The sequence below is a fragment of the Acipenser ruthenus genome, chromosome 7 (genome assembly GCF_902713425.1).
Source record: "Acipenser ruthenus chromosome 7, fAciRut3.2 maternal haplotype, whole genome shotgun sequence".
NCBI lineage: Eukaryota > Metazoa > Chordata > Actinopteri > Acipenseriformes > Acipenseridae > Acipenser > Acipenser ruthenus.
The window spans coordinates 13,029,842-13,050,897 of NC_081195.1; the positions used below are offsets into that span (position 1 = coordinate 13,029,842).

At 37.5% G+C, this 21,056-nt stretch overlaps 1 protein-coding gene across 1 annotated transcript; it reads left to right on the top strand.

The window, feature by feature from the left end:
• Window positions 1-1,067: 1,067 nt before the first annotated feature.
• On the top strand, window positions 1,068-20,171 carry LOC117415319 (carbohydrate sulfotransferase 3-like). Its single transcript, XM_034025519.3, has 3 exons — window positions 1,068-1,827; window positions 16,335-16,572; window positions 16,821-20,171. Exons 2-3 carry the CDS (start codon window positions 16,493-16,495, stop codon window positions 18,067-18,069), a joined length of 1,329 nt encoding a protein of 442 aa, XP_033881410.1. The 5' UTR covers window positions 1,068-1,827; window positions 16,335-16,492; the 3' UTR covers window positions 18,070-20,171.
• The last annotated feature ends 885 nt before the right edge of the window (window positions 20,172-21,056 follow it).

Here is a 21,056-nt window from a genome sequence, read left to right on the forward strand (position 1 = left end):
ACTACATTAAAAATAATAAGATTCAGACCCCCTTAGTCGGGACAATTAATCAGACCCTCTTAGTCGGGACAAATAGTCTGCCAGGACAGGACAAGGCCTCTTCTTATGTTCTTATGTTTTAAACTAGCTTGAGTCTTAACATCCACATTTTGTTTTAATTATTATGCCTATTTAATACCTAATAACTATTTTAATATTATCCATATAAGTTAACAGACAATAATGCAGACGTTAAGGTGTCTCATATAGAGAAGGAGATGATCTAGGGCAGGGTAAGTTAGCTCCAAATCCAATTCCAACTTGGTTCTTTTTGTAGATATCACATCTTCATATAGCTGATCCCTTTATTTTAACTGGGCTGTTTTTGTACATGTAAAATGTTTTGGTAAGATTGATCTTACTACAATGTACAGAATCATAACAAAAATGGAATAATAATTTTTTTTAAAAACTTGTTCTGGTATATTGTATCTACCCTAGTTTATGATACTAACTTTACTAAACTAACTTGGCTTCAGAGTCAACGTTGGGCTTCTAGAATATAAAATACTCAATCTGTCCACTAGGAGGCAACAACACATACAGTATGTATTTTTTCATGGTTCTCACTTCGGTCTGTTAAAAGCAAACATGTGACAGGTTCACTACTACAGGTACTACATAAAACAGAATAGTTGATTTCTTTAAAGTTTTCTAAGAGGAATGGTCTAGTGGGTTAGTGGGAGGATCATACTATTATAGTTGCTTCAAATTGCACAAGCTGTCCAGTCCAAGACAATAGCCGTCTTGCTGTGAGACCAGGGGTCCGTTTCCCGAAGCAACTTTAATCTCTAACCAGCACCGTCAAACTGTCCTAAGTGCAACGTTTGCAAACTGCCGTGTTTCCCAAACACCATCGTAACCCCAGTTAGTGTCCTGCGCGGGTCCGATTTTTACGACCCGCTTCCGACCCGGACCCGCAACCCGCTGCAACACCGTCTTCTTAACTGCGACCCGACCCAAACCCGCAAGTGTTTGTCCTTGACCTACTGCCTGCGCCGACTGGCTCTCTCATGCTCTTACAATTCATACACAGATGTATCTACTATAGGCTATACAGCGTGGTTGCTTTCTTTGGTGGTCTGGATATATTTCAACATTGCAACATATTAAATATCACTTACTTTACTATAAAATACCTGTCTTGTAACAAATAATGTTTTAAGGTAACAGACAGACAAACAGTAACACCCGCTATCTATAGCTCCTGCAGCCACACTTTTCGAGTAACAGAAAAGGTACTTGTTACTTCAAATAACAGGAGAGGTGGCGGTCATGTGACCTGGAGCCTGCAAAGGAATCTTACAGTGAGCTTCACGTTTGTTCTACACTACAGGCTCATTCACAGACGGCCAATTAAACGATCTGGATTATACAAGTAAAGACACTTTTTTTTTTTTTTTAAAAGAACCAAAAGTATATATTTATACTTGTTCAAGCTGACTTACTAAACTGGATTTTTTTTTGTTACTTGCTGCATAAGTGGTCTTGCGTTCTAAACTCTTTGTCGGTTCGATTTTTAAACCGCTCGGAAATTCCACGATGTAAGTAATGCTTCACATCTAGGGGATCGTTTTCAGTATTTTTTTATTTTTTTTTTCGGATTGATGACAGCGTTTTGGCCTTTGCAGAGGCAAAAAAGAAAAAGAAAAAAAAAAAGTTTGTTACAACACTAGCCTGTGGGCTGTGGAAATAGAGACAATAGGGATGCTTTTTTTAACGGGGCACTTAGCTGGCTGCTCTGGTTGGAAGAGCTGCAGTTTTGTATCCGCTGCCTAGCACAAACTGGTAAGTACAGTACATATTTATTTAAATAACCTTATTTATTTCGACATGTTGTTAAACTTCTGCTGTCAAAGTTAATTGACCAAAATCCATGCATTATATATATATATATATATATATATATATATATATATATATATATATATATATATATATATATATATATATATATATATATATATATTTCTTTGACTCAAATCGACCAGCATACTGGAGTTATAATATTTAATATATAACAATATATATTTTCAATGTAAAAATAAACCACATTTCTGTATGATAACGAAACGAAACCAATGATGCTCTGTAATGTTTTATTTGATAACGGTACTGGTGGCATGTGCTTTTGAACATAATGCGAATTGATGTAGCCTACTTTGCTAACAGACAAACAAAATAAACTTTTACTGTTAGTAAAATCAAATAATAACAACTTTCATATATTTGAATTACATTCATTTGACACGCAATGAAAAAAAAAACCAGATAAATTACTTTTGTTTTATATCTGTGTTATCTAGCTGGAAGCCGTTTCTGACACTTAGCCTAACATGAATGTGTTCACCTTGTGCGAGAATGAGTTTGTGAGCTCTTGCCAGGATCAGTTTTAAACATCTGGAAATGAATTACCTTCACCAGTGGGAGGCACTGCAGAGAAGTGGAATTAAGTACAGAACAAATGTTGGAGTTTATTTTTGTGTATCTGTGTAGTTTTATTTGTCATAAATGATGTCTATAAAACCAATCACGCAGGTACATTCCTTTACATTTGGTGGTCGCCATATTGGAAGCATCAAACGAAAGTCTAGCTATAGTCAGATAATGATTAAACAAAACAAATGCTAACACAATTGATCAAAATACCATTCATAACCATATAACAAGCAAGCACACACACACACACACACACACACACACACACACACATCATTTGAAGCAGTTTAAGGCAGTAGCCATGAATCTACCTAACTTGCACCACAGCAGCTAAATATACTCTTGAAAGAGTGGAATTTAGAACAACATTTTTTTTCAGGTGAAATATATTAAAATAGGAAAACATTTGTTTTTCTTTTATTCCACTTTATCTCCTCAAAAAACAAAACCAGAACATGTTTTTAGTGAACATTTAAGGTTATCTATGCCTAGACTGATGGGGTTCATTTGAGGAAGTACAGACAGTATTTAATGATTTGAACAGACATAACATAATGGGGTAAGATGGTCAGATATAATTTAATGATTAAACATATCTTTGTCTTGTTTATCAGAGCTAGACAGGGTCTGTATGAATTCCGCACACAGTGCCCATTTAAAGGGGGAGGGTACAAAAAGGAAGACGTTTGAGAATGAGTCTGGGTTGGAGAATTAGTCTGGGTGGGAGAATTAGTCTGGGTGGGAGAATTAGTCTTGTGTTAAATGTTCATTTGTCATTCTACAATGCAACCCTTTAATATTCCTGTGATGAAGAGGCTGAGTGGGAACAGATGCAGGAGTGATGCAGTGCGGTAATTAAACAGACAGAGCCTTGTAATCCAGTTTGGAACAGTGAACTTTATTTTTATTCCAGGTCTGGTGACCTAAACAATAATCCCCCGGCAATACACAACGTGTACTGCATGGGGTAAACAATAACGGGATTGCAGTCCCAACTAATAAACACAATATCTGACCCACAGTAATACATACATGGTCACCAGTCCTGGGTGTGTGCAGTAGTGCTCGTGGTGGGTGATACAGGTTATTTAGTGACTGTTGGTGAAGTGCCGTTCCGGCTTAGTGCTGGCTCTAGGCGACAGCTCCGGAACTGTGCTAGCTGTCTGGTAATGTGCAAGACAAGACAAGACAAGACAAGACAATTACAAGACAAGACAAAACAAACAAAACATTTACAGTACTTTATATGATTAGGAACGGGGTCTCTCACAGTCTTTCTCAATTTATTTACACAATCCAAAACGAAGGAACAGATGCTGTCACACATGACCCCTTGGTAAACGAGTGCAACCGCCTCTCCAATCTGCGCCTGCCACGTCGTTTTCCTTCCAGGTCAATGCGTTATTGCAACAGAGTCTCGCCCCCTTTCCCATTACTCCCCCCTCCCGGGAAAAGTAATCCACATTTTGATGGCCTTTCCCCGCACGGTGTGCCATGTGGTACATAAAGGGTTGCAACACCAGATACCACCGAATTATCCGAGCATTGCTATCCTTGATTGTGCTTAACCACTTGAGTGGGGTGTGGTCAGTGACAAGATCAAATGAATATCCCAGCAGGTAATATCGTAAAGAGTGAGTAGCCCATTTAATGGCCAAACACTCCTTTTCGACTACGGAGTAGTTGCGCTCCCGAGGTAGCATCTTTTTACTGAGATACAGTATTGGGTGTTCTACTCCGTCTACCTTTTGGGACAAGACTGCACCCAAACCAACTTCCCTTGAACCCTGGGAAAGAACTGTCAGGCCAGCCCGTCCAAGGAATGCTGTTCTCGCTGCTTAGCGCCCTCACAGGTCAGGAGGGTGATTTACAACCAAGAATCATTGTGTTTCTGTCACAATTCCCCATAAAGCCATTTTAGTTACCCTTGCATTCTCAACTAATTTAAATCTTCCAACTACCTCTTTTAATGAGGAAGCACAGTACATTTAGGCATGAATAAACATAAGCATTTTGAATATGGTTTTGAAGTGAAGCTCTTAGTATCAAACAGGTAATATCCTGTGATCTGAATGCCCACCCAGGAAAGGTGTTAACTTATCATCTAGTATTTGGTAGGTGAGAATGAGTTTCTTAAAATCAACACGAAACTAGAGCCAGAGTAGGGACGGAGCACAGAAGTAATATGTTGTGACCTTCTGGTGTGGGTGAGCATTCCAGCAGAGAAAAGAGGTTTCAGCCAGTGCAAGGCCTGCATATATTGTGTGCAATGTGACTAATATTATGCCTGGCATATATATAATTAGCCTACCGCAGCTTCCTTCCTGTGTCTCGCCCCTGTTTTATTTTAGACGTTAGCCTTTAAACTGCAGTGCCCTGCAATAAGGGCCTATTTAAAAGAATGAGGTAGAAAATCAGTACTTTCTTTCTTTTGTTTCTGGTTAAGTCTAGAAATGTTACTGTTTTTTTTAGAGGAATTCAGAATGGGTAAGTAGAGTGAAGCAATATTCATCTTGCTAATTTGATTACCAAATTATTGATGACGTTCTCATTGCGCAGGGTGACGGTAAAAATGTAGAGCACTATGGCAGGATAGCGTAGGTGCAGAGGCTTTTAGGTGGCAATGCAGCGACTCAGAAGCAGAGATGACAGGTTTAAGCGCTAATGCACATATTTATTATAATCAAAGAACACAAAATAAAACAAAACACAAAACAAAACTTAGCTCTTTCATGAGCACTAACTAACACTTTACACAAAGAGCTTCCGAACTGTAATCTGGGTAGATAAAAAAACACAGATTTTCATACCTTCTAACAACAGTAGCCAGGTCTCTACACACATACAGGCCATAGCCTGAGTACAGACAGAGACACCTTTGCAAATACCTGGCCTGATTAGCATCAGGTGAACTAGTCCCGGATAGAGTTCTGAGGCAACAGAGGCAACCATGGGGCTATGGGAAAAGAAGACAGTTATCAAGTATTGAGCAGATAAAACTGTGAGCAGCTTCTATGGTAATATCTCATTAACCATTTCATATAACATATTTGTATGAAGTAATGTTTACATTATGTGGTTCACTTTTTTGCAGATGTATTGGATTGGGTAGATTCATATGAAAGAAGTTCCCCAACCAATGAGGTTTTTGTTGCTACATGCAAAGCTGCACATGCTTGCTGGATTTTCATTGCTGCTAATGGAAAACACTGACAGAAAGCATGACCGTTGTGTCAGTGTATCACAGGCTTCCTTCATTTACATTTACAAAGAACAGAAACAGGTTTTTTGAAGGAGAGGGGTTGGGGAGGCATGATGCAGGAGTGAATTGTGATTTCCACAAATGTAATAAACTAAACAGTGACCTTAAACTCATGAGGAATGGGAATGGACAGTTGCGTAGGTACTTTACTGATGCAATGGTTATGATTTTCCCAAACTGAAACCGATTAGGTGTCCAGAAGAGTTTTCTTTTCAAGGTTTACAACAGTTAGCTGATGAGAGGTGCTGGTGCTAATACCAACCTTTGTTAAAGAAAGAAAAAGCGTCATATGAAGTGAAAAGCTGTGGCTTGAAGTTTGAGTTAAAAATAAAATTTGTTGAGTCTGTTATGCCTGTTAGTTTGTTATTGTGTGTAGGCCTAATTTGTAATAAATAATGATTCTAAACTGACTAAAACAGCTAAATGCAAAAGTATTGAAAGAAAATAAAATGATAGTTGAGGTTCCGAACAATAGTGAAACTGGGTGAAGCTGTAAAACAAGCAAAAGGGGAGCTGCGTACATGGTCCTCCTCATCCGAAACCAACTCGATAGTAATTTGAGTAAAGAACATGCTTGCTACCTAGTTCCAAAATGAATAAGCACCTCTTTTATTACATTCCACTTAACAAAAGCTAGGATAACATCATGAAAGAAAATTAAAACGTTGATCACTATGTCATTTCTTTTGAAAGTTAAAGTGTATGGAGGATGTAAAAAACATAACAAATGTTTGTGGTCAATGCATGCATAAAAACTGTAGGTTACTGGACAGTGCGCAAGCCAAGACTATAATCTTCCACATCTGCACACTTATCAGCCTCAGACCCCTCCCCTGGTCTGCTTCTCACACGAATTTTGCACTACTTTGAGATATGTGCATGCGTCAATGTTTCGTTGAAGTTTGTCCGTGTGATTGCTTGCTATTAATGTATTCATTGCGGTGGTATATATATACTGCTGGGCATACTGCTGGATTGTGTGTGGGCCCTGCGTGGGTCCAAGTTGGACTCTGCGTGGGTTCCCTCACTAAAAACCCAGGTAACTTGAATATATGTTTTTTTTTTAGCTTCCATGTGGATTTTGTACACTTTTGAAACCTTTTTTTTTAATGGTTAGATTTGTTGCTTGTGTTCATCCAGACATTTTAATATATAGCAATTACTTAATGCCCTCCTTGAAAATCACCATATTACGTAACGTTTTGCCTGATTTACATTAAAATGGTATATATATATATATATATATATATATATATATATATATATATATATATATATATATATATATATATACAGTACTGTGCAAAAGTTTTAGGCAGGTGTGAAAAAATGCTGTAAAGTAAGAATGCTTTCAAAAATAGACATGTTAATAGTTTATATTTATCAATTAACAAAATGCAAAGTGAGTGAACAGAAGAAAAATCTACATCAAATCAATATTTGGTGTGACCACCCTTTGCCTTCAAAACAGCATCAATTCTTCTAGGTACACTTGCACACAGTTTTTGAAGGAACTCGGCAGGTAGGTTGGCCCAAACATCTTGGAGAACTAACCACAGTTCTTCTGTGGATTTAGGCAGCCTCAGTTGCTTCTCTCTCTTCATGTAATCCCAGACAGACTCGATGATGTTGAGATCAGGGCTCTGTGGGGGCCATACCATCACTTCCAGGACTCCTTGTTCTTCTTTACGCTGAAGATAGTTCTTAATGACTTTCGCTGTATGTTTGGGGTCGTTGTCATGCTGCAGAATAAATTTGGGGCCAATCAGATGCCTCCCTGATGGTATTGCATGATGGATAAGTATCTGCCTGTACTTCTCAGCATTGAGGAGACCATCAATTCTGACCAAATCCCCAACTCCATTTGCAGAAATGCAGCCCCAAACTTGAAAGGAACCTCCACCATGCTTCACTGTTGCCTGCAGACACTCATTCATGTACCGCTCTGCAGCCCTGCAAACTGCCTTCTGCTACAGCCAAATATTTCAAATTTTGACTCATCAGTCCAGAGCACCTGCTGCCATTTTTCATCAGTCCAGAGCACCTGCTGCCATTTTTCTGCACCCCAGTTCCTGTGTTTTCGTGCATAGTTGAGTCGCTTGGCCTTGTTTCCACATCGGAGGTATGGCTTTTTGGCCGCAAGTCTTCCATGAAGGCCACTTCTGACCAGACTTCTCCGGACAGTAGATGGGTGTACCAGGGTCCCACTGTTTTCTGCCAATTCTGAGCTGATGGCACTGCTGGACATCTTCCGATTGCGAAGGGAAGTAAGCATGATGTGTCTTTCATCTGCTGCAGTAAGTTTCCTTGGCTGACCACTGCGTCTACGGTCCTCAACGTTGCCCTTTTCTTTGTGCTTCTTCAAAAGAGCTTGGACAGCACATCTGGAAACCCTTGTCTGCCTTGAAATTTCTGCCTGGGAGAGACCTTGCTGATGCAGTATAACTACCTTGTGTCTTGTTGCTGTGCTCAGTCTTGCCATGGTGTATGACTTTTGACAGTAAACTGTCTTCAGCAACCTCACATTGTTAGCTGAGTTTGGCTGTTCCTCACCCAGTTTTATTCCTCCTACACAGCTGTTTCTGTTTCAGTTACTGATTGTGTTTCAACCTACATTTTGAATTGATGATCATTAGCACCTGTTTGGTATAATTGTTTAATCATACACCTGACTATATGCCTACAAAATCCCTGACTTTGTGCAAGTGTACCTAGAAGAATTGATGCTGTTTTGAAGGCAAAGGATGGTCACACCAAATATGGATTTGATTTAGATTTTTCTTCTGTTCACTCACTTTGCATTTAGTTAATTGATAAATATAATCTATTAACATGTCTATTTTTGAACGCATTCTTACTTTACAGCATTTTTTCACACCTGCCTAAAACTTTTGCACAGTACTGTATATATATATATATATATATATATATATATATATATATATATATATATATATATATATATATATATATTACAATATTAATTATATTATACTATAATAGTTTTATATTAATATTATAAAACGTTTAAAAGATCATAGTAATATATAGCAGCATTCCCACGTGGGCCCTATCGGGGCTACCTTCTGGGCCCCAAATGGGCTGCCCAAATGGGCCCCAGTTAATTTTGGCCACAGGCTCCATGGTGCCCCAACTGGGGCTAAAGGGTGGGTCCATCATGGGCCCCATGTGGGCTCTATGTGGGTTTCCTCACTAAAAACCCAGGCTCCAACTGGGCTACATATGTATGTGCTTTGAGCTTGCTTTTAATTGACACACTGAAATACCAAATTTATAATCTATGTATATTGTATGGATTGTTCTCTCATTATACAGTATTATTATTATATTTAAATCTGTTGTTGTAAATTATATTAGATAGAGATTTAAGTTAGTTATATTCGATAGTTAGATAAGTTATTAGATAAGTAAGTTATATTCGATAGATAAATTATAAGTTATACAATATATAGATAGATATAGATAGATAGGTAGATTTTAGTTTGATAAAAAACGGACAGAAGACTTCTACATCAAAGACTCCTTTGAAGACTCCTACATCAAATTAAGGTAAGGACACTATATATTTGATAAATGTATATTCAATTAACATTCATGTTTTGTAATTTAAAGTGCCTTTTGTGAAATGTCACTATTAACTTCCTCACACGATAAACATTATTGATCTAGAGATGTTCTTATTCATTTATATTTATATCGAATTTCTGTTATTTTCTGTCAGTATGAGATTAATTTATTGCATTTTTTGTCGGACCAGGATGGGAGGATATCAGGAAAAAAATGTAATAACAAATGAGTGGACTGTTTTATATAATTTAAAAAATAAAAAAGTACTAATAGGAATTTGAATTAGCGTCTCATTCACGAGCCTGGTTGCTCCCTCTCAAACTGTCCGACTGCGGAGGCAAAGAAACGCGCGTGGGTTGCTAGGATGTCACTAGGGCAACGCTGTCATTTAGAACAACTTTGAGTTATGATAGATGGTCACTGTATTGAATCAACTAGACCTATATGGTGATTGGAGGAATCAGATAAGGGGGTTGTGTATTCATATAATGTCTACCAGATTGGTATATTTACTACCATTCTTAATGGTTCATTTGATTATATTACTAAAATAGATTTTTGTTTCACATCAACTTTTACAGCGGAGGCTTTGCATATGTCCAACAAAAACTGCTAATTGCAAATTACAAACCCAGTAAATAGGTCCCTTTGCAGTAGAAGTATTTATTCTTAAAAACATTTGAATTGAATACCATCTCCGTCCACCATTTATCGGTCACAGGTAACACCAGTGTGGGACCCCAAAACACCAGTTACACTTCTTCTATTTTCTTCCAACTACTGTGTGAGGCATGTTTTTATTAAATCACATATTAGTTCTCTATTTCTGTGTACTTGGTATTTCCATTTGGTTTGTTGAGTAATACTGTATCTAATATATACTGTATATATATATATATATATATATATATATATATATATATATATATATATATATATAGTATATTTCTCTGTATTTTTAACTCATTACTCAATTTATAAATGAATCTGTGAATAACGCTTTCAAATGAAGGGTGCCAACACTTAAGTCTGCGACTGTATATATAGCAGTATATATTTTCAGTCAAATCATATTTTGAAATCAACAAAATATGAAATATTCCTACTAAGATAAAAATAGATAACAAGTTAACAAGGTCCTAATACATTTTTGTAAAGTCTTATAATATATTAGTAACAATTTTGATTAAAGCAAAAGTTCATATAATAATAATAGCAATAATTCGGTATACACAAATGCCGATAGGGCCCACTTGGGAATGCTGGCTATATATTACTATGATCTTTTAAACATTTTATAATATTAATAATAGTATTAGTAACAAAAATTAAATAATGAACGACAACTCATTAAATATTAAATTTAAGCAAGTATTGAATATTGAAACCATCAAATGTTAAAAACTAGAATCAAACATTAAGTATGAGCTTTATCCATTCAATTTGCCTTTTGTCCATTTGATGTGCGATTTATCCCCACTTGCAGCACCAGCAGCAGCAGCAGTGACAGTGGCAAGCAGGTGACAAACAAGGGAAATCTCACACAGATAAAGTAGTTTCTGACGGACACAGACTTTTTTTTTTGCCTTCCAATTCATGTAAAACAATGTTTGTATATATGGATATTTGTCCCAGGACTACTTTCTTTTTTGTTCTGGCTGAAAAACCCCCCCAAAAACTACTGTCTCAAATAAGTTTTTTAAAGCACTTGAAAGAGAGTGTGGTAAAAACGGTCATAAAATACATAGCAGTGGGGTGACATCTTTGACAAAAACGTTTGGCTGTAAAGGGGTTAAACTTTGTATGACCAGATAATGGAAATGTAGGTTTGGTGACAGGCATTGACTTGTGGTTTCATGAGTTATTAAAGTCATTATCTTGGGAGTCTAGTAAGAAACAACACCCTTGTAGGGATTATTTGATCATAGTGTAGCTTGAGAATGTTCTGTATAGGGATCTGTATCCAGGATGTGGAGGAGTCTATAACAAGTTGACAGAGTGGATCATAGGGTGGGTTAGACAGGAATATGGGTTTTGGTTTAAAAGAAATTGACCACAAAAGTAATGTTACTCACAAAAAAAACTGAATGTAAAAATGAACTGGGCTTTTCTTGTTTTACTTACCAAGTTGTAGGAAAGTGCATTGATTTTTTGTTTTGTTTTTATTAACTAAAAGAAATAGTGCATTCCACTAAGGGACCTCTGTCTCTGAATCTGAAGATAGACACTGTCACTGGCAGCTGTGTCACTGCTCAGCACCTAGCAACACTGGCTAACTAAGCTGTAGTCAACTGGTATTGGGGTTGAATTCCTGCAGAAGCACTAACATTTAACCCTTGGTTTTGAACGGCTGATTGTTTGTCTTGTCATGTGTAGATATCAAAAAGTGATGGCCAGTCTGGATTTGACAGATTTAATTTATTTATTATGTAACACAATTTTTGTTCCTGGGTAGTAAGTGTTATTTCCTAATTGCTTATGCCTCAAAAGTATAGAAAATGGCTATTATTCCCCACAAACTTTGCTTTTGTGACCAGGACAGTGATATTTTGAAATTTACCTATTTCCAATGAGAAAACGGGCAAATTTGTGTCTTTTCGTTCACATAAAGTCAGAAAAAAACAACATATGAATCCAAATTAACATGTATTTATACTAAAGTAATACAAAAATGACTACAAAAGATTTAGAAGTGAGTAGTTTTTCGAGATTTACGATTATACTGTAAATCACTTTCACGAATCAGCCCCCAAATGTAGTCTCCCATCATGTTCTCATTATACTGTCCTTGGTAGCGGCATTCAAAGTCCAGTATATCCTGGTGGAAGCGCTCGCCTTGCTCCTCCGAGTACGCTCCCATGTTCTCCTTGAATTTATCAAGATGAGCATCAAGGATATGGACTTTGAGGGACATCCTACAGCCCATTGTGCCGTAGTTCTTCACCAGAGTCTCAACCAGCTCCACATAGTTTTCGGCCTTGTGATTGCCCAGGAAGCCCCGAACCACTGCGACAAAGCTGTTCCAAGCCGCTTTCTCCTTACTAGTGAGCTTCTTGGGGAATTCATTGCACTCCAGGATCTTCTTTATCTGTGGTCTGACGAAGACACCGGCTTTGACCTTTGCCTCAGACAGCTTAGGGAAGAAGTCTTGAAGGTACTTGAAGGCTGCCGACTCCTTATCTAGAGCTCTGACAAATTGTTTCATAAGGCCCAATTTGATGTGCAGTGGTGGCATCAGCACCTTCCGGGGGTCCACCAGTGGCTCCCACTTGACGTTGTTCCTCCCCACAGAGAACTCAGTCCGATGTGGCCAGTCCCGCCTGCGGTAGTGGGCCTTGGTGTCCCTGCTGTCCCAAAGGCAAAGATAGCAGGGAAACTTGGTAAAACCGCCTTGGAGACCCATCAGGAATGCCACCATTTTGAAGTCTCCTATGACCTTGATGCCATCTCAGAAAAATGCAGATATGTATCCACTTAAGCAGCTGGAACTAAACTGAACTGGTGGGCTTAAGGCCCCTGTATTTATACTACTATTTATATTACTGGAAAGTTCTAGAAAGTTCTAGAAGTTACTCCAAGTTTACTCAGCACTGAATCTATCTGGAATGTTCTGGAAAATAGGTAAATTTCAAAATGTCACTGTCCTGGTCACAAAAGCAAAGTTTGTGGGGAATAATAGCCATTTTCTATACTTTTGAGGCATAAGCAATTAGGAAATAACACTTACTACCCAGGAACAAAAAAAAAAAAAAAAAAAATTGTTACACGGTGTAATCCAACAAGACCTTATACTCAGCTTTCTGTCTGATCACCGTTTGATTACTCAGACCTGGTTTTTACCTGCTTCTGTGGAAATGACTCCTCTTGCTGCTATATATTTAAAAATCCCTCGTGCCAGATGTTCCAACAATAATGTCAGCCTGTAGATGGTTTCACTGGTATCTAAACATAACATAATGACAAGAATACAATAAGATACAATGCGTTAATCATAGGTGACTCTGGCAAAGTGGTAATTAGTGCGCAGATGTAGAGCAGGTGAAATGCAGGTGCAGTAATCCAATGAAACAAACAGACAACAAAGTACGGGTGAAGTGGTTTGTTTATTTATAATCCAATGGTCTGATGTCCATGCAGTAAATAATAGAGGGCTAGCAATACACAGCAATGTGTATAACTCAGTAATAATAAAGGGTTGCAGTCCCGAAAATAATAAGCACAGTACCAAACACAATTAGACACAAAACATGGGCACAAGTCCAAAGTGAGTGCTGTAGTACTTCTGGTGAGGTACAATTTATTACGTTGAACAATGATGAATACGTAGTGCAGTGTTGTCTGGTTTTAGTGCTGGCCGTGGGTGACAGCTCCGGATTGTGATAGTCTAATCTGGTGAACAATTAACAATCACAGAGTTTTTAGACAGACGGACAAAACAAAAAAAAACACTCACGTTTCTTTATATCAACAATACGGTTTCAGCATAACCATAGCAAGGAACAGATTACGTCCCCTATTTGTATCATCACACATGACCCCTTGGTAAACGATTCCAAGCTCCACCCCCTTTCTAGATGACCAACTTCCTTTTAACCCTGGGAATGAATTGTCAGGCCAACCAGTCCAGGGTACTCTGTTCCCGTTACTTAGCACACTCACAGGTCGGGAGGGAGATTTACCACCAAGAATCATTCTATTTCTGTCACAGTGACCAAGTACAGAAAGTTACTCTTACTTCTTAGCCTGACGGCAGTAGTTAAAGAGCAAGCAGCTTCAAATGTCATTCTTTCTTTGATATTTCCATTTCTATTTTATGGTGTTTACAATAATTCTGAGTGGTTCTGGGTTATGTTGCTCCAGTATTAAGTTATTAATATTTTACTCTGTATCAGCCCAAGCCTGGATTTTGAACTTGCTGGAAAAGTATAGATGGTATGTTATTACGATTTGCTTATATTAATTCAGGTAATATGTCTACAGGGATTATGTAACATTTTAATATACTTATGACTCATTTCCTTCATTCCTGCATGTCACAAACTGGGTGGAATTGTTAAATCAGTTGGTAGAGGCCCTGGCACAGTTCTGTTGTGTACAGTGCAGAGAAATATTTAACTTGGGGATTTTATGTTCAACTGTTTTAAATTACACTTTTACCTCACTGTAAAAGGCAGTTGCAGAAAAAAATGTAACTGTATATCATCAGGTATTAAGTACTTGAAATCTAAAAGACACTATTTATTCTTTTTTTTAAAAGCTTACTGACTGATAGTAATTTTATCTCCATTTTATCTTGGGCAAGTTTAGGTAGGCACTAGGCAGAGGTTTACTTTGTATTGGGTTAGCTGTTCAGCATGTCTTCAGTACAGTGATACTCATTAAAATGCCCAGTGGTGAAAGACAACTGACCTTTGAACACAGTGGTTTAACAAAGCTGTGCTTTGATTTGGTCCCTTTTATACATATATTTTTTCTGATCTGCAGTTTCTGTTTATGGAAATTGCGAATGGGTTGTTTCCAGTCATCCCTCAGGATTATAAACACGCACAATAATAAAACAAGCACAATGCATTGAAAATATATTACATTTTGAGCCTGAATTGAGCCTAATTCAGGGAATTACTTTTGTGATATCAAGCTCCCATACTCTTAGAACAAAGCATGGTTTGTAACAGTGTCATTCACCCAATAAATCACCCAAAAATTATTCACTCTGTAAAGTTGAATACCAAAACGTTATTCACTGCTAGATCTTTCAACACTTGTATAAACAGTATTGGTGAGCAAAAACATTGCATATTTTTATCTACCAGGTTAAGGTTAAAGTGTCATATACTGATTTTGAACAGCTCAGCTCAGTTTTCCAGAGCAAGGCTTTGGAACAATAAGGTACAATTGACCAGTTCATCCACATACCTTTAAACACTCATTCATATCATACAGTGCACGATAGTAATACGAAACTCAAAAAAAAAAATCTTACTTGTAATAAATGTTCGGCTTTTTTGGCAGGAAGAGCCCTATGCTTTGCCAAAGGCTCCAAAAAGATAATTGCAAAACGTTTGCCTGCATTGTTTTCTGAACTCATAATCCATACAACCTACTGAACAGTGTGTATAAACCCTGTGTTTTCATGTTTTACTGTTTTGTCAACCACCATTACTCAAATCTAAGCAAATGCATATTTCTACCAGAAAATAATCCATGATTTTTGATAAATTACAGGCAGACAGAATATATAGGCATAAAATAATTTCATACTTTTCATACTTTTGAATCAGTTAGACATCACTGATCAATAATATTGTCTTGAGGTTTCTGGGAGTGTTAAAAAAATCAGATTACGTATGCTAGATTAACAATCTTTTTTTCTTCAGAAAGGAATAAACACACACACAATAACGTCACCAAACTAGAAATAAACAACGAGTATTTAGTAAACAGATATTGAGCAAACAGTCTCAGTTTGTTATTCATTTTGTAATTGGTGTTTTTTCGTTTAAGAAAACGAAATTACGATTGGAGTAAATAGCCCGTAATGTTCTATTGTTTATACATTGTTTAAAATAGAAGGCTAATTCTAAAGATATTTTACTGTAATCCAAAAATGGGGGACTTCCCCTCTTCTGCTTAACAAAGTTAACCCTTTAGTGGTACGAAGAAAAGACTTTCTGGCAGCTAAACCAAGCCATTTTTTATTATGGTGTAACAGTTTGTAGCAACGTGTTAAACTACTGTTCAAGTGTGTTTAAGAGAATGTTAAGGACATTTGTTTCTAGTTAAAAGGAACGTTTATGTGAATGAAAGCATGGAACTTGTAGGTGAAAGCATGAGGAAAAATCCTATGCTCTGATTGAATGAAACAGAGGCATTGATCAAAAACAAAAGTCTACTTTCATAAAGCATAAGTGCCCAGCTGTGTTGACAGGCTACCATATTAAACGCTTATAAAAAAATATATTTTCCCTGAAATGCTTCTAAGGAATTTCATCATTTCACATTACAGAATGAAGCAGTTTCCACGAGCAAAGTTAGCCCTGCAGTGCGTATCGGCTGTGCTCCATGAAGACTCACTGAGGGGGTGCGGAGGAGACCTTGGAAAATTGGAAGCATTCATAAAGAACCAGTCTATTGAGACATAGTGCCCTACAACCAAATCTAAGAATGAGGAGCAAATACACAATATTCCTATTGTTTGTAGGGGCCCTTGTCATCATTGAGAAGGAAAATAATATAATTTCAAGGTAAGTGTTGCCAGGGATGCATCATAGGTTACTTTATAACTTTATTGTTACTTTATTGTTGCTTATTTGAAATTGATCCACAGCACAAATATAGGAGTAAGTCACTTGTGTAAGAATAAAATAAGCTCCAAGTTTCAATATTTATATTGTTATTTTCTATAGTAAATTGTATTAAATATTTAGAGGATGGGACACTAACACTAAGAATATCTCTGTTTGTATCTGATTATTTCTATCTTGTTTCACAGGGTATCAGACAAGCTAACACCAAGACAGACTCCACAAACACCACTTTACCCGAATGGTTCAGTATCTGTTTTGCTCACAGAAAATGGCTCCTATTTGTCACTCAGTGAGCTGGACCCAGCGTTCAAGCGTTTAAAGAACCGTTTAGAAAACTTTGCTCTGCAGTTTCAGCACCAGGTAGACAATGAACAGTCTAATCCAAGGAAGCACATCTTACTGATGGCAACAACAAGGACAGGTTCCTCCTTCGTGGGGGAGTTTTTCAACCAACAAGGTAGTAACATGTTTTACCTGTTTGAGCCTTTGTGGCACGTCGAGAGAATGGTAACATTCGAAGCCAGGGGAGCCAATGCAGTGGCGGCATCCATTATCTACCGGGATACACTCCAGCAGCTTTTCCTCTGTGATCTCCATGTGCTAGAGCACTTCATAAGCCCGCTTCCAGAGCATCATATTACTCCTTCTTTGTTTCGTAGGGGATCTAGCAGATCCCTATGTGAAGACCCTGTCTGTACTCCGTTTGTGAAGAAGACCTTTGAGAAATATCACTGTAAGAACCGCCGCTGTGGGCCGTTGAACTTGACCTTGGCTGCAGAGTCTTGTCTCAGTAAGCAACACAGGGCCATTAAAACAGTGCGTGTCAGACAGCTGGAGTCCCTGCGGCCCCTCCTTGAAGACTCCCGACTGCAGATGAAAATTATCCAATTGGTGCGTGACCCCAGAGCCATCTTGGCCTCGAGGATGGTGGCTTTCTCCTCTAAGTACGAGAACTGGAAAAAATGGGCGGTCAATGGCGAGGTGCCCATTGAAGATGAAGAGGTGCAAAAGTTGAAAGGCAACTGTGAAAATATCCGTCTGTCAGCAGAGGTCGGCTTGAGACAGCCTTCCTGGCTGAAAGCACGCTACATGCTTGTGCGCTATGAGGATATAGCCAGGTATCCGATGCAGAAAGCAGCAGAAATGTACAGGTTCAGTGGGATTCCTTTTACTCGTCAGGTAAAGGAATGGATTCTTAAAAACACTCAAGGTTCTAAAGAAAGTGGGGGAGTGTATTCAACCAAAAAGAACTCATCTGAACAGTTTGAAAAATGGAGGTTCAGTATGCCATACCAGCTGGCACAGGTTGTTCAAAAAGTATGTGGGCCTGCAATGGAATTGTTTGGTTATAAATTGATTGAAGACCCAAAGATCCTGACAAATAGGTCCATCAGTTTGCTGGAAGAAAAGGTGTTTCATTTTACCTATTTATAAATCCTAAGAAAGGGAACACTGTGTTGAAAAGTCTCAAATTCCTTTTAGCATGAAATGTGTACATTGTACTGGATAGGGGTCTGAAGATTAATGGACTTGATGCTTTTCCCACCAAAGAATTACATGAGAATTTATATTTACTGAGACAGTAAAGTGGGAAGACCAAAGGAAAGTATTACACTATGCATTAACTATCTTTAAACTGTACAAAGTTTGCTAAGTAGCAACTGAAGTGTCTGAAAATGCATGGATAATGTTTTACAAATTCTAGCCCTCATTGTGTCAGATACTGGTATTTATTACATGTATCTAAACAGCGGTAGATCTAGATACAGTCACATGTTAGATCATTAAAACAGGTCGCAAGGAAATAAAACCAGTGTTTCTAATGGTGCATGTTAGTCTCACTTGATCCACAATTTCAATCAATTGTACAGAACCCATTCTAAATTACATAGCAGTTTGACTGTCTAATACATTAGAAACTGACAAACTGCAGAAGTCTAAGGGTTTCTGTTGAGAGATGCATGCTAAGAAAGTTTATTTTTTAAAAGCAAGTTAAATCTGTATTTATTAAATAAGAACATTATTTTATTACAAGGAAGCAAAACAAAATGTGCTTTTATTTAGAAGGTTAGGTTTTTGCACAAAAAACAACATGGCTTATGTTTTTGCAATTATTTTGTAAATAACAGTTTCAAGTGACTTCTTGAAAAAGCTCAGGGTGAAATTGAGGATCCTGTGAGCAATGTGAGGCGTCTGGATTGGATTCATTAGAGAATAGATTAATTTGAGCTTTAGGTCTGCATGGAAATTGCAACCCAAGCATAGTTACGTGTTGGTTTAATGTTTACCAGATGGCTATGGCAAAGATTTTTTTTTTGCCTTTTGGAAATATCTAGCACAGAATTATGCTGACTTAGTGACTGGGCCTGTATCCTGCCACACTGGGATGTAGTGGACGGTAACATGAATTTAGGTGTTGGTGACCTACTTTTACAATACTGACCTGATTGTTTGAACTATTGAAGGCTAAAGGTTGGTTTATACTTCTCTCGCAGACAAAAGCCATACGTCAGCTGCAGACACTTCTACGGGTGCACCAGAAGGACTCAAGCACCCCCGAGTTCGCAGACTTTTTGATGCAGCAAAGTGGTCGTAGCTGTCGTAGGGTTGCCAACAGGCTCCACAATCCTGCGACACTTTGAGACGGGATTTTAAAATTGCCCGTCTCATGAATGAAGTGAATGTGTAAATGGTCTTATATGTATTTTTATGAGCAGCAAACAAGTAAATCTGATCAGCTGTTCTCCATACTGCCTCCGATCAGATGTATTGAACAGCTGAGCAACTTTACTGATTTGATGGGGAAAGTAATTGCATACAGAAAGTAAATAGCGACGTTAACTTATTAGTGACTCAAATATATAAAAAGAATAACAATAATACAAATAAAATATATTGTATTCATTATTTATTGTTATTATTATAGAAGTGGTTGCTGAGCATGGTAGCCTATGTAATCACCAATATTCATTTTAGCAAAGGTTCATTTACGCTTTAATTTCATTCAGTTTACAGGCAAGTTTAAAATCCTGTTCTGTTGTTCATGTTTATTGGGTTCCTCAAAAACTTGCTCTATCGCACTTCACTGGCTTGTGACATGGCGACAAATGTTGGATTTTCCAATCATCCGACACATTTTGCGGTGGCAGAGAAACAAGAAAAGGCCGTACGACTTTTCAAAAAAGACACAGCTCGCGGCAGTGAGGATGATGTCATTCCGCCCATTGGATACCACTGACTGAGACCAAAAATGGGGTTGCAGTCGGAAGTATAAACCAGCCTTAAATCTTAGGAACCACTGGTTTTCATATAACTATGCATGGTTTATAGAGGACCAGAGGTATAGGTCACTAAAATAGATTTCACTTGTGCGACACCAAAATCTCAACTACTGAAGATTTTTTTAAAAGTTGACATTTTGAAGCTGCTTTAAGACCCTTGTGAAAACTTGAAAATAAATTGCTAATATATATTTGAAGTAAGGGGGGGGGGATTATAGTTGTCTGGTATATTAAAAAAAAAAAAAAAAAAAAAAAGCCAAGGCCTTACAGAACCATTCTTGACAAAGGTCAATGGAATCATTACAAACATGTGATTGATTACTGTTTGTTTAGTTGGAGGGGTATTTTTTAACTTATTTCCATGATATATCTCATAGTTGTTTGGAAATCTTTTTTTGTTGATGTTGTTTTTGTTTTTTGGCTTAAGGTTAGTATCCTGGATTTAGCAGGGTGGATTATTTCAATATTTTCAGAACTCTGACACTGTAGTTAACTTCATGGTAGTAGCATGTGGCTTTCTTGGTCTGTTACATATAATATTGATGTTGTTTGCCTAATAACAACTTAGACTGAATCTTCAGGACATTTTCCTGAAGCAAAGCACATTCAGATGGTAGAATCTAAATCTGGGCAATCATAGTTTTTATTAATGACTCCTGTTAAACACCTACGTTTACAATTTTTTTAAATAAAGGAGTGTTGTCTTAGAAGCTACAGTATCCTAGTTATCTTAGAGATGGATTTATTTTATAAAATTAGTTTTGGTCACGCTTTATTTTAAGTGCCACTTTTTTAGTTTATTAACTGTTAACAAATGTTGTTCATATTGAGCTAAGTGTTATACATTAAGAGATTTATAAACTAACATAACGGGCAGTGTTGTGTGATGCACTGCCGTTACAGATTCTGTTCCCTGTCAGAAAGATGAGGTTAAAAAGCTCTATAACTGTGAATGCAGACGAGCTCGGCTCTTGCATGAGAAAATCCAGGAACTAACCCTAAACCAGTTGTAATATATGTGGGAAAGTGCTTTCAAACTAATGTTTAGAAATAAAGTTATAGTTTAGTCAATCTTGCTTTATTCTATAATCTGTCAAGTAGCAGACATTTTAAAAGATGTTACTGTTTGTGTTCATTGTT

Excerpts from the sequence above, each read along its gene's own strand:
- LOC117415319 (XM_034025519.3), top strand. The coding sequence starts at position 16,493 with ATGAGGAGCAAATACACAATATTCCTATTGTTTGTAGGGGCCCTTGTC. Across the intron at positions 16,573-16,820 it reads GAAAATAATATAATTTCAAG|GGTATCAGACAAGCTAACAC; the intron begins GTAAGTGTTGCC and ends CTTGTTTCACAG.